Genomic DNA, 15082 nt, shown 5'->3' with positions numbered 1-15082 from the left:
CAGAAGCTGGTTTTGACCTCTCTCTTCAGTTTTTTTAAAAACATAATTCTTATTCTTTTTCTTTATGTTTTGATTTATTCTTTTCATTTTTATTCTTTGTTTTTTGTTCAATCTGAAATTCTTGTCCTCTATTTTGGCATACTTACTTTTCTGCAGTAAATTCTCTTGCGGGTTAAGAAAGAGGGATAAAAGGAGCTAACAGAATTTCTTCCGGAGTCTTCACAGCTGCTTTCTGGGAGTCCAACCTCAGCACACACGGAACTCAGGTTACATGAAAGAGTCTGGCAGCAGGAGCAGCAACATGAACTGAAATTTCAGGTTAAGTCTCTAAACTCTAAAATTCAGCAGGGAAAAATTTTTTTTCAAAAAAGATAAACACCTCTAATCAGTCCTTAGCCAGGAAACTTCAGCCACTTGCCAAAATATTCTACATTGTTAAGCCAAAAAATTGAAAGCAGGAGAGAGGGAGTATGAGTGTAACTGGATAAGGGGTGAGGTTTAAATTTTTTTACTAGCAAGAGGAGGAGGATACCAATATAGTTAGTCAGCAAGCATTAATCCTAATTAATGTCTTTCACTCAAATCCACTTTTCTCTACACAGCTGTGAAAATATAATTTCACTGGACCATTCTGACCAAGGCATTCAAGAAAAAAAATTAAAGCATGAGGCCAAAGAATTAATTGGACAAATCATTCTTTGGTATGCCTACAGGATATGATCTAGAAGCCCCAAAACTGCAGATATTTAAGTGCAGATAAATGATAAAGCAAGAAAAATGGTACATAATAGCCCATACATATCTTCCCTTTTATTTTCAATTATTTCTAGATCACTTACAATAGATAATATGGTGCAATTGCTACATTAATAGTTGTTACACTGCATCATATAAGGAATGATGACAAGGAAATAAAGTCTGTTCGTGTTCACAGCAGATACATTTTCCCCTGAATATATCTGATCTGCATTGGTTGACTCTGTGATTACAAAATCTACAGATATGGAGAACTAACTACATTCAAATTCACACTGCTGCAAACATTCCTGAATGAGATGCCACCAAAGACTAGAAGGAAATAGAAATGATCCCCCCACAAAGCAGGTAACAATTGGCCAAAGTGAGAAGAATAGGGCTCACTGCTCACAGGAACTGTGCTGAGGGCAGTACTCATTTAATGTCCCCATAACAACACTATTATCCCCAAGATAAATAGGAGATTTAACAACCTGCCAATATGCGATGCAGTCAAGTTACAATTTAAAATCAGACTGACTAATCCCAGAGACACCATTTCTAATCATGAAATTGCATTTGTTTTCTATAGAACTAGCATTACACTTATGAAGACCAAAAAAATACAGGGATCAGAACTTGCCCTTATGAAGTTTAAAATCTAACTAGGGAACCAGGTAGAACATGTGAAATAACCAGAAAATAGAACAAGAACATATCATAGGGGTGCTGAGCTCAATTTAAGTTCCTAATCAATGATTATCTCTCTCTTTTTATTTTTATTTTTTTTATTTTTTTTGGTACCAGGGATCGAAATCATGACCTCATGTTTGCCAAGCAGGCACTTATACTGCTGAGCTAAACCCTCAACCCTAGTCACTGATTCTCAACTCCTTGGGATCCATAATTCACTAAGAGAACTATGAAGTAACATTCAAGCTGTGTCTGACCCCAGCTTGTGATGCAAAGGGTCTTGGTGGGGCCTGGATACTATAACATGTAACCAGAGTTAGAATCACACCATTGCTTGAAATAAAATGAATTTGAAATAAACAAAAAAGAAGAATCACACTGTCTAACACAGCCAAGTCTGAGACACCGCAAGCATCAACTCAATCAACATGTCGATATGGATAAGAGATCTCTGCTCCTTTGAAAGCTTTACTCCAACTGTTTTTCTTCCTGGATTTGAGAAACTCCATAAAAGCAAACTGCCTGGATTTCAATGCCAGTTATGCCATTTATCAGCTAAATGACCTTGGACAAGGTGCAAGACTTTCCAGAGACAGTTTTCCTAGTAATAAAATGAGGTTAACAATTACACCAACATCATTCAGTAGTTGAGAGCACTGCACGCAGTAAGTACATAAATTATTTAGCCCAATATTCAGTACATGCCAAATGTTCATTACATGGCTGATGACTATGATAATGATAAAAGTGAAAATGTGCCAATTATCTCCAAAAAAGGAATTTTTAAATATTGTTTATTTCTAAGACCAGGCTTCAAAGGAACTGTGAAGCACTAGAATGTGAGTTTTTTTGTTTTGTTTTCTTGTTACTTGTTTTGTTTTTGAGACAAAGTTTCAGTATGTAGTGCAGTATGTAGGCTGGCCTTGAACTCACTTATGCAGCCCAGCCTGGCCTTGAATTCAAGCTGTGTCTGACCGCAGCTTGTGATGCAAAGGGTCTTGGTGGGGCCTGGATACTATGACACGTAACCAGAGTTACGTGAGGTAGAAGGTGATCCTGCTATCTCAGCCTCCCAAGTGCTAAAGCTCCAGCTGTGTGCACCAAGCCCAGCAAGGAATGTGACAGTTGTAGAAATATGCCACATAGAGTGGCTAAAGGAAGCAGAAATGTTTAGCAAAGATAAGAACAAGTGGGAATGTAAATGGTACAGTGTTGCCTTCAGACGTGAGGATCAGGTCAAGTGCTGGTAGCCTGATCAGATGTATTTTGGGTATAAAATTCTTAACTGGAAAGAAAGTGGACTATAGCTAGAATTCAGGAGACCTGGAAATCTGGAGAAGGATTGAAAAATGAGGATTTTCATTATTCTCAAATGGAAACTTAGTATTTCCTTTAATTATGAACATAGACAATAAACCTCAGTAGAAGCAGCAGTAACTGAGATTTTGCCACCAAGAGATACTAAAAATATTCCCACATCACACAACAGTTGTTATCCTAAACTACAACAGTAGTTATCCTAAAATATTATTAATATTTAGGGCAACCAACTGCCCTAATTTGCCCAGGAATGAGGGGTTTCCCAGGATGTGGGAGTTGTTCTGCAAAAATTCAGAAAGTCTCAAGCAAACTATTTCCTACTTATATTTATCATTGCTTTGAAATTACAATAGATATTATATCAGCAAATACTGTATTGTTATTAGGTTGTGAATAATATCACAATTTAAGAATCTTATATCTGATTAATATTAACATATTTATATAATTTAGCCTTTATAATGGTTTCTGCTTTATTTGTTGTATTTAAAAGCATTAGCCTTTAAAAAAAATTAGAACTCATTAATTTGCCAAAAGGGTTGATGGCACAAAAATGTTTGAGACAAAGACTATTGGTTGGAAAACGTTTTGTTAGGTCTGGAAACCTAAAAATAACAACTACACCAGAAAAGGACTCAGGTACTTATGTCTCCATAGACAAAGAAGGAAGAGAGCCATTTTCTACTAGTAGGAAATCTCCCAAATTCCTCCTCTGTTACTCCCATTGTTGAAGAGTTGATTCAATCTTGATTGCTATCAATTGGTGTATCTATTTTGCAACAGCTATAAATACTTCCCATAAGAATCATAATTTGATAGATCTGAATATTTTTTATGAACTAATACAAGGAAAATTAGATTTTAAAAGACTAAGTTTAAAGAAATGATGAAAAGAAACTTGAATTCTTACCGGGTACCACTGCACTACTGACAGACATTGGCTCCCACCCCGTCTTATGTCCAGCCTTGACAGAGGTTCCACTGCTTTTTCAGAAGACAGTAAGAGACCATTTCTTTTCTGATCAACATAATTCCAAGCCACCAGCCCAATGTGGCCGGAAGGCAGAGTTCTCATGATTGCTCTTGTCCCGGTATACACAGATTTTTTCACTTCCTTGTCATTTTTACAAAATCTCCTCACTAACAAAGTGGACCGCTCCTTTTTGCTTTTAAAAAAATCTTCTACATCTTCACAATTATCAGAGCAGTTTTCAAAATGGCTCAAAAAAGTCTTGGCAGGTGAACTGTCAGTAAAATCCTCCCTGCAAAAGCGATCACCTGAACATAGCATGTTCACCTTCTGGCAAGAGCCTTCATAGCACAGGTATTTGTCATTTAAGGTGCCACAATCACACGGCAGCTGCTCATTCTCATTATCACAGTTCTTTGCCAATTCCATCAGTTTGCGAGTATATGCCACATAATGTTTCTTTTGTTCCCCCTCAGGAAGCGATACACAATTCCCACAGTCATCCAAAATCAAGTTTTTGGATAGGGTCTGAAAAGTGTCTGACACTCTGTCAACTTCATAATGAAAGTGAAATACTGCCATGTTGCTGTCAGGATGTGTTGTGCTGTTTTCTGTAATCTCAGAGTAACTTCCTAAAGGACTGATGTCTATGGAAGGTCCATCTATTTCCAGGTGGATTCCAGAGAATACCTTTCCTTCCAGTGGAGAAGGAAATCCAGTTTTGAGACACAGGTCTTCTTCCTCCAAGACAGAGTTGCGTGTTTCATAAAACTGGCTCTGAAGAAGGCCATGCTGATGGTTTTGAAATATGCTGTTGCAGTCAATGTTAAGGTTTTTTACAGAATCCGGTATGCTTGTCCTGTAGCACTTTTCATTGCTGTTTTCATCATTCACTATTTTCTCCTTTGCTACAGAGAGAACCTTGGGCAAGCTGCTTCCAGAAGACACTTCTTTAAATTTGTTCCACCGTGAGACAGTGGTCAAAGTCTGCACACTCTGCCTGACAGTATGTTCTTTTGGAATACTGATGTCTGAGACTTTTTCACTACTTTCATCTGTAGCCAACTGTGCAGACACCACTTTTCTCTGAGTCACAGGGATGAGAACAGAATCTGCCATTTCTTCAGAAGTCATCTTGACCAATACACAGTCTTCAGCTCCGTTTGTCGTCCTTGGTGATCATGTCAAGATTTCTATAAAATGACTGATTGTTAATATAACCTCAGAGATATATAGGTCCTTCTGAGAAACAAAGTGACAACTCTTTTCATCCAGGTACATTAAGAGCTACAAAAATTTTTGCCAGTATAATTCCTATCATGAATATTTTAGTCTAACTTAAAGTTTTAAAATAGATTAACTTTATTTCCTCTGCTGTTTGAAGAAAAATTTCTGAAGATTTTTATTCAGAATTGCATTCTGCAACTTCTGGTTCATTATTAACTTCCAATAATTTAAAATTCCAGCTTGAATTTTTCCCATTGCCTGCAAGAAAAAGAATAATGTTAAACACTAGCATTAAACACATTTTTAAAAATAAGCTTTCTAATTCTAAGATAGTATAAACTACAGGTCAATTTTAAGAATTTTCCAGGGGCCAGGGATTTAGCTCAGTAGTGTGAGCACCTGCCTGGCCAAGTAGAGATTGTGAGTTCGAGCCCTGGTACCAGAAAAAAAAAAAAAAAAAAGAAGTCTTGTAATAAAAAATCAGTTTAATATTTTAGGCTTTTTATTTTAACATTTCAAAGCTTCTGCTTCCAGCCAAAAAGAGCAACAGGAACCAACTTCTCTCACCTTAAATAACTAAAAAACAGTAGTTTGAAAAAATGGTTTTCAAATATTGAAAAAGTAACACAGAATAGTGATCTCTGAAAAAATTATTAAAATCTTATAAATATCTAATTTACGTTTAGAGAGCTTCCAGGTCACAGGCAGTGAACTGGACTCATGTGGAACCCAAGCAGAAGAGAAAAATTAAGACTTCGGAGAGGCCAAGGAAGCAAGACAAGACACTAAACAAAGAGCATCAAAAACAAGAACAGCAGCATACCTCTCATCAGAGACAATGCAAGCCAGAGGCAAGTGGAACAAATCTTTGGAGTATTAAAGGAAAAAATGTTAAAACTTAGAATTCTACACAGAGCAAAAACATCTTTTGAAAATGAAATAACTTTTATAACACACCAAGCTGAGAGAAGTCATCATTAGTCAGCCTGCACTATAAGAAATGATAATGGAAATCCTTTATCAGAAGAAAAATGCCAGATAGAAACCTTGTCTATGTAACGGAATAAAGAATTCAAAAACATTAAATATGTGAGTGACCACATTTTTCCTTATTTTAATAACAGTTATGATCTTAAGATAGTTGACCACTTAAAGAAAATTAACATATTGTGACATTGTTAACAGATACAGAGGTAAAATGTATAACCAATTAGCACAAAGATCAAGAGACAAAAACATATCTATATACTCCTGTAAGTTTATTAAAATGATTACTTAAAGGTAGTTTGTGAGCCAGGTGTGGTGGCACACACCTGTAATCTCAGCACTTAAGAGGCTAAGGCAGAAGGGGTGTTCAGAGTTCGAGAGCAACCTAAGCTACAAAGTGAGATCAAGGCCAGCCTGAACTGCATAGTGAGACTCAGGCTCAAAAAAGACCAAAAATAAAGGTAGATTATGGTAAGTTACAGATACATACTGTAAACTGTAAAGGAACACTTTTTAAAAAGATATAGGTAACAGACCAAAAAAGTTAATAAAAGTATAAAAATTCAATCAATTTAAAAAGCCAGAAAAAGACCAAAAAAAGTATATAAAGAAGAACAAATGTACCTGGGCATGGTGGCTCACGCCTGTAATCCCAACACTCGCGAGTCTGAGGAGGGAGGACTGTTGCTAGTTCGAGACCAGCCTGGGCTACAAAGTGAGCTTAAGGCCAGCCTGAACTGCATAGCAAGACCCTGTCTCAAAAAAGACAAAACAAAACAAAACAAAAATAACCAAATGAGACAAACAAACACAATGGTAGATTTAAATATTTTACAAAACATCGTTAAGCACTATTACTACACCTCCCAAAATACACCATTTTTAAATCATAAAGGATGTACTATGAGATCAGCACGTCCCATCAGGAGCAGACCATTCCTCTCAGCTCAGTAGCCATGCTCTGTTGTCAGCACCACCTTTCCTTTGTTCTCTGCTATGCAGATGTATACCTTTTCCCCTGGTTTTTCCGCAGCCTCTTCTCCGAAAAGCTACCACTGACCCTTCTCTTACAGATATGTCCCCTTAGGAACACCTGTTCCCAATATATGCAGGTCTTCAAACTACTCTGAAGAGTCAGAGAACACCTTGCCAATCACATTCTTCACAGAGCCGCAATGTCCTAGCTCAGCATCCTAATCTTTTCAACTTGGTTTTCCTGTTTGGTTGGTTGATGGGTTGGTTGTATTTCTTTGCAAAAGTTTTTTTTACCTTTACAGATACTTTATAGAGTAAAAAATTCAAACTGTGGAAAATGAAAAGGAGAAAGTGATACCTTTTAAATCTGTCTGTACATTCTTTTGTATTCCTCTCCTCAAAATGTGGATCCTAATTCTGTTCCCCTTGAATGTGGATTGAATTTAGTGACTGTTATGGCTTGAATATGAAATGCCTCCAAGGGCTTGATCCCCAATGCAGCAATGTACACATGTGGAGCCTAAAGAGGTGACTGGATCATAAGGAAACTAATTCATTAACGGATGAATACACTGACATATTTACAACTTGAATGGGCTGCCAGAAGAAAGGTGCTGGGTGGATGAAACAGGTCACTGAAGGCATGCCTCTGAAGGGTGTATCTTATCTTAAGCCCCTTTCTTGGTCTCTGACTCCTTGCTTTCTCTACTTCATAGCTGGTAGGAAGTGAGCAGCTTTCACCAACACATTCTTCTCCCATGACACATCTGCCAGGGAACGAGCCAACCACGGGCTAAAACCTCTGAAATTGTGAGCTAAAATTAAGTTTTTCAGCCAGGTGTGGTGGCACCCACCTGTAATCCCAGACTTAGGAGGCTGAGGCAGAAAGATCACTGTGAGTTCGAGGCCGGCCTGGGCTACAAAGTGAGTTCAAGACCAGCCTAAATTGCATAGTGAAACCCTGTCTCAAAAAGACAATAATAATAATACAAAGCTTTTCTCCTATAATTTTGTAAGTTGGGTAATTTGTCCCAGCAGTAGAAAACTGATTAATGTGGTGACTTCTTCTAACTTAGAATGTAGCAGAAATAACAATGTAGATTTCAAAGAATAGGTTAAAAAAAAAAAGTCATTTAGACCCTCCTTGTACTGAAGGGAATTAGCTGCCACACTGAAAGGAGAGGTCTCTGTGACAAGTACTAAAGACTCCTGTCAATGACCGCATGAGTGTGTCACCTTGGAATTGGCCCCTTTAGTCTTGATCAAGGCTTCAGATGATCACAGATACAGCTAACATCTCAACCACCTCATGAGAGACCCTGAGCTACATAAGCCCCATTCCAAATTCCTCAACACAGAAAATGTGAAATAATAAATGTATATTATTTTAAGCCACATTTTGGGGGAAAATTGTTATGCAATGATAGATAACTAATATAGATAAGTCATTATTTTCATGCAGAAGATTAGAAATCAAGGCACAGAAAGACTAAGACAACTACTAGGAAAAAGTCAGAGTCACAATTCAAAAGAAAGAGGCCCGGCTTCAGAAGCTCCTCTCTTAATCACAAGACTATGCTGCTTTCAAATCTAGCTAGGCTGAAACTCCACGGGTTTGGGTTTCTGATGTATGAACAGTCCCATGGCTGTTGGGAGCAGTTTATTCTTTAATGAGCATGTTTCTGGAAGGCTGAGGGTTATATAGAGTATGCTGAATCAGTGATCTTTGTTTTGCCTCCAGCTGTATTCAGGAATGAACATCATCAAGTGAGCTGACTCCCTAGAGCACTGGACTTGGCTTCATCTCAGACCATTCCTTTATTCGACAAATATTTGCTGGGTACAAAATTAAATGAGGAAGGATCTTGCCTTTGCTTTCTTCATGAGCTAATAAATCACCAGGGAGGTACCATGCAAACAGGATTGTAATGTGCATTAACACAGATGAAGCACACCTCAATCAGATGGTTAAGGACAGGGTGATGGTATTTTCCAGAGTGCGTTTCCTTGACAAGTTGATGGCTAAGCTGTTTTTATAGACAAGTAAGAGTCTACATGATGAAGAGGCGGAGTGTACTTTCCACATACTTTTTTTTTTTTTTTTTGTCTTTTTCATTTTTATCGGTACTGGGGATTGAACTCATGACTGCCTGCTTGCAAGGCAGGCGCTTATGCCGCTGAGCTAAATCTCCAGCCCCTGGAGTGTACTTTCCAAGAAAGGGCAGTGTGAACTGCCATAAAGAAAAACAGTTAGACTTAGGGTCTGGCATCTGCAGCAAATATTTTAACCACTTTGGGATTTTTCTGTCCTGTAAAATAAAAATAAAGTCCCCTACTACATAAGGTTGTAAAGTAAATGCTTTTAATTACCAATTCAGAGCAAATGTTTGTTATTCTATGCCTTGCAAATGTCTAGATGAGAGACAACAATCAAAGTTCAACAGTAAATTCAATAGTATGGTACTGAATTTACTTTTGCCAGCTGGACACACTCCCCTTACCAGATTCACCTGACTTTAAGCACAATTCTATAGGTAGAATCAATGTCTTGAATCTCAGATGCATGACTATGAAATGGTTAAATTATCATCCTTAAGTTAAACAGAAAGTATAACTTTTACAGAAAGGATCTATAATATAGAGATGAAACATACACATTTTATATGTCAACAGTAGTTGGCCTCAATATGCATTATTTTTTTACCTACTCCCACTTGGGCAGACCTGGACCGTCTTTAAAAGAAGTCAATGGCTTAGTTGGATTAGAATTATATTGGTTGTTAGGTTAGGATTAGAGTTATAGTGTTTGTTAATCTGTTGCCTAAGAAAACCTGAAGCAGTAAAGAAAGATCAAAATCCTCTGAGAAAAAGGATATAAAAGGGGATTCTTGTTTTTTGTGTGTGAGCAGGCTTGTGGAGGAGAAAAAAGGAAGGATTACCCTGGGACAGGTCAAAGGATATGTGGGCTAAGGATATGGCAAAACAAGAAGGAACTTGTCAAGGAAAATACCCAAGCTAGAGATTTACTGGGGATATATTAAGACTAGAGAAATGAGTGACCAGAAAGTAGGGGTGAGAAGATGCAAAAATTACAGAAGCTTACCAATCTCTGTGCTAGGTAAATAATGAGATATGAAATGTCTGTTTAGGGTAAGAAAATGAAGTGGGAGGCTTGATAGCTGTCTTCTCCTATGTGAAGAATTGAGATGAGGAAATGGGTTCGTTTCATATTATTTCAAAAGGTAGGATGAGGGTCAAGACATATGAGTTACTAAGGAGGAAAACTTTAGCCTAATATAATAAAGAATGTCCCTCCAGAGTTTTTTTTAACAAAGGTTGAGCTTTCTTAGATAATGGTTTTCTTTCAGCTGTTGATAGAAGGATTTAAACAGAGGCACATTATTCAGAATCAAGGGTAGCCAATATATACTGAACAAATTAGTGGAGTGAATAGTTGACTGCCAAGGTTAATTACAAAAAGATGGTTAATACTTATTCAGCATATATCATTTATCAGATAGGCTTGAACTACAATGTATATATTGTTTCATTTAATCTTTACTATATCAGCAGAATGGTCCCCAGAAATCTGTTCCCATTTTTCTCAGGAATAAAATGTGAATTTTAGTCAGGCATATAGCTATTTCTTTATTAGCCTCCTTCACAGCTGAATTTGGCCATATAACTGAATTATAGCTAATGAGATACTGTATAAGCAAAAGTGGTTTGCAAACTTTGGAGCAGTCTCCTTGAAAGGAAGAGGCTGTGTCCTTCTCCTTTCTCTTTTCTGCTGGTTGGAAACAAGGCATGATGGCTGGAACTGAAGTAGCAATCTTAAAAAATGATGTGACCAAGAGAATGAATGTCTTGCATAGCAAAGAAACAAGATAGAAGCCTCTGTACTTGTTTCTGGGATTTCAGGAGAAAGAAAAGTAAAATTCTGTGTTGGTTAAGCCACAACTATTTGGTGTTTTCTGTCACTTAAACCCAAATCTCAAACTGATAAAAGTGGGTGTTACTATCATTCCAATATTATGGATAATGCTGAGTGTCTCAATGGTTTAGACAAGAGATAACAAGGAAGGTCTATGTCAAATTCCTGCTTTGGTGGAAAATTATATGCACTAGTTTGTAGGATGTTCCAGTTTTGTTCTCTTAAGCCAAGTGGAATCTTAAAAGAATATTCCACTTTAGAAAAACATTAAACATAAGCATATTGTCTTTTTTACTGTAGGTGTTAGGAGATAAGGCTTAGCAACAATTAAACAAAAACAAATTTATCCAGCAACTGTACTAATTATATGCCATAGAGCTCTTAGAGTCAGATGACTACAGACCAGGGGATCAGCAAAGCTCTGATAGATGGAGGTTTGAGCTGAGACTTTAAGACAGATAGAAATTACTTGCATCTATGAAGAGGAAAAGAGACATTCAGCAGGGGCAACAGTCCAAAAAATGATGAAGAAGGAGGAAAACACAGCGCATAATCTGTATCTGTCACAAGTTCTCAAGAGACAATTTTACCTAATCAAACAAAATTAAAGTTGTTCAGTAATTTCTCTGTCATGCAAAAGAACTAAGGTAACTGTCAAAGATGGTAATAGATTTTGATAGGCCTATTTCAATTTAAAGAGTTTTATAGTGTCCCTTTAAGTATCTTTGTACAACAGACAGCAAACCATGGAACAGCTATTATTTATATATTCTCTTCCTCGAGACCCTCACTGCAAAGAGATTAAAGAAAACAGTTTGTCTTCACAATCTTTTCTTCCCTTCTTCTTTGTCACATGAACACAGTGTGCACAGGTACAAGTCTGCACATCACTTGCTCCCAAACAGTATACAAGTCAACCTTCATTTTTCTTTTTCCAAATATCTGCTGCTCCACTCCTTTATGACCTTCTTTCTCTAAATTGACTAGACAGCTAAATTAGTGAAAAATATTATAGCAGTCAAACAGAGCTAGGAACCAGTGCACAAGATATGAATACACTGCAGCTATGGGTAAAAACATGTTTGGTAGAGGCCAGACTTCAAGACAAAAGATAGAATGACTACAAATGCATACTTCCCATAGGGATAAACTATAATGACAGATATTTCAAGGGATCAATCACCTGGATGGGGGGCTAGGAACAGTCCTTGACCAATCTCCTCCAAGAAAATTCCTTGTTCTCTCTATACATGCTTGCTACCCTGACTTGCTTCTGCATTGGATCAATACTACTTAAGTGACTAGACTTGTAATCTTATTACTTAATTATAATTTTGTCCCACTTTATTATCTGCCTTGTGATTTTGTACCTACCTGGTAGTTTAACGCATTAATTCTCAATTGTAAAAATCACAAGGAAAGGAAATCCTTGCTATAAACAGTCTCCAATCATCTTGTCCATCACTCCAAGTCCTCAAGAAACAGGTCACAGACAGGAGTAAAATATAACATTAGACCAGGAGTGGAGGTGGATAGGATTGTGATATCACAAAGCTCATAGCACTCCCTCTGTGCTGTGCCAAAAAATGTTAAGAGATTCTGGGATAGGTGGGCTGGCCCACACTACCAGCCTAGCCCAGCCTGTTTAGCTGCCGCGCCTGGCCATAGGTCTGCAGAGGAGGAGCTGGGCAGATCTGGGGTGCCCTCACCGGCCTCTCTGCGTGTGTGGAGGACTCTGGATATCTGCGCCCAGACTGCTGGAGTTCCCTCAGGCTTCCAGGTGCAGTGAAGGAGAGAGGTGGGTTTGAGGCTTCCACATCAGCCTCCCCATTCCAGCTTCATTTGGAGACCTGCTGAGCTCCCCATAGGTGGGCTGGCCGACACTACCAGCCTAGCCCAGCCTGTTTAGCTGCCGCGCCTGGCCATTGGTCTGCAGAGGAGGAGCTGGGCAGATTTGGGGTGCCTGCATCGGCCTCTCCATGTGTCTGGAGGACTGTGGATATCTCTGCAACCAGGGAGGGTCCACAGGTTCCTGAAGCACTGCGGCCTGTGGTGAATACCCTAACCCGGCTGCGATTGAAGAACTGTGGAGCTTCCAAGGGGCAGGTGGGCGCACAGTGTCCCTGAGGCCCAGCTTGTCTGGAACTGCGGAGTTCTGAGCAGGCAGAGGAGGGCCACTGGTTCTGTAGGCCTAATGGCTTGGGGTAGCGCGGCGCCAGAGTCTCAGTAGCTCCAAACATAGAAGGGGATTTTCAACAGATCCTGAGGAAGCTTTCAAATAACACTTGAAACACAGAAATATAGGAAAATGACAAAACGAAAGACCAAATTACAACCTCAAACCTCCAGCCCATCTCAAGAAACCCTAGGAGCGATGTATATAGAAGAAAATATATCCCATCCACCTCATATATCGGACACAATAGCCACTGAAATTGACAAGCAACTCCAGGAAGCTTTAAAGAAATTCAAACTCGAAATAATCTCCCAGATAAAAGAAGAAATAATAAAAGAAATGAAAGAGATTCTAAATATATCTAAAGAAAACACAGATAAAAAATTGGAGGAACTAAACAAAAAGATAGAATCCCTAGACGAGCAATATAAGAAACAAACAGAATACATAATGCAGATGCACAGAGATATACAGGAAATAAAAAACTCCACTGAAAGTTGTAAAAACCGCCTTAATGAAAGTGAAGATAGAATTTCAGACCTTGAAGACAGGATTGCAGCTAGTGAACAGGAAAGGAAAGATCTTTTGAAAATAACAAGGAACCAGGAAACAACAATTCAACAACTACAAGACGATGCAAAGAAGAATAACATAAGAATGATAGGGATTAATGAAAGAGAGGGAGACAACATGAAGGATGTCAGGAGGATATTTAGAGAAGTAATAGCTGAAAATTTCCCAAGCATGAGATCAGAAACTGACATCAGGATCAGTGAAGCATATAGAACTCAAAACAGTCATAACCAAAATAAAACTACACCCAGACATATAATAATCACCATCCCAGAAATCCAACACAAGAATAGATTATTAAAAGCTGTCAGAGAGAAAAGACAAATCACTTATAAAGGAAAACCTATCAGAATCACAGCAGACTTCTCAGCACAAACGATAAAGTCAAGAAGAGCATGGAGTGAAGTATTCCAGATCCTAAAGCAAAATGATTTCCAACCAAGACTGATATATCCTGCAAAACTATCATTCAAAATAGATGGTGCAATACGATACTTCCATGACAAAGAACAGCTGAAGAACTTCATGAACACCAAACCAACCCTGCAAAAAATATTCAAAGACAGTTTAGATACACAAAGGAAAAAACCACTAAGCAAAGCAAATAATTAAACAGAACCGAAAGATAAAGATGCAACAGCAGAGAGATAACATTCCTACAATTAACCAGCATTTAACAGTAATAACCATTAATGTAAATGGTCTCAATGCACCAATCAAAAGAAACAGACTAGCAGAATGGATCAAGAAACAAAATCCAACCATATGCTGTTTACAGGAAACCCATCTAACCCAGAAAGATACTCACAGACTGAAAGTCAAAGGATGGAAAACAATTCTTCATGCAGCAGGAATCCAAAAAAAGGCAGGAGTAGCCATTCTGTTTGCAGACAACATGAACTTTAAACCAACAATGACCATAAAGGACAAAGAAGGTCACTACATACTCGTAAGGGGAAAACTCCAAGAGGAAGAGATAACTATCTTAAATATATACGCACCAAACTCCAGAGCACCCAGTTATATAAAACAATTATTAACAGAAATGAAAACTCAAATTATCAGTAACACAATTGTAACAGGAGACCTTAATACACCACTGACACCAAGGGACAGATCAACCAGACAGAAAATGAGCAAAGAAATAACAGAACTGAATCACACCTGTGAACAAATGGGTTTGATAGACATATACAGAATGTTCCACCCAACAACATCAGAATACACATTCTTCTCAGCAGTACATGGATCATTTTCTAAAATAGACCATATATTAGCTCACAGAACATATTTAAGCAAATGCAAAAGAGTTGAAATCATCCCTTGCATATTATCGGATCATAGCGCTCTGAAATTAGAAATTAATGACAAAGGATACTGCAAAAATTCCGCAAACACATGGAAACTAAATAACACACTCTTGAGTAATCAGTGGGTCACAGAAGAAATTAAACAATACCTAAAAGAAAATGAAAATGCAGATACAACTTAC

The 15082-nt window shown here is 38.0% G+C and overlaps 1 protein-coding gene across 8 annotated transcripts in view; it reads right to left on the bottom strand.

The window, feature by feature from the left end:
- Window positions 1-15082, bottom strand: part of Plce1 (phospholipase C epsilon 1) — a 349441-nt gene that overhangs the window by 291406 nt on the left and 42953 nt on the right. For 4 of the 8 annotated variants that reach the window (XM_063239384.1, XM_063239383.1, XM_003462394.5 and 1 more), the window contains 2 exons: window positions 6557-6684; window positions 3659-5203 (listed from right to left, as the gene is read on the bottom strand). In XM_063239384.1, the coding sequence (XP_063095454.1) occupies window positions 3659-4852 (1194 nt within the window). In that variant the 5' untranslated portion in view covers window positions 4853-5203; window positions 6557-6684. Of the gene's footprint in view, window positions 1-3658; window positions 5204-6556; window positions 6689-15082 lie in introns of all 8 variants that reach the window. The other 4 variants (XM_063239388.1, XM_063239387.1, XM_063239386.1 and 1 more) reach the window with 2 other exon arrangements.

The sequence above is a fragment of the Cavia porcellus genome, unplaced genomic scaffold (assembly GCF_034190915.1).
Source record: "Cavia porcellus strain 051 isolate PalLab524CR breed Dunkin Hartley unplaced genomic scaffold, mCavPor4.1 scaffold_28, whole genome shotgun sequence".
Lineage (NCBI taxonomy): Eukaryota > Metazoa > Chordata > Mammalia > Rodentia > Caviidae > Cavia > Cavia porcellus.
Note: the sequence above shows the minus strand (reverse complement) of the source record. Positions and strands in the feature narration are given on the sequence as shown.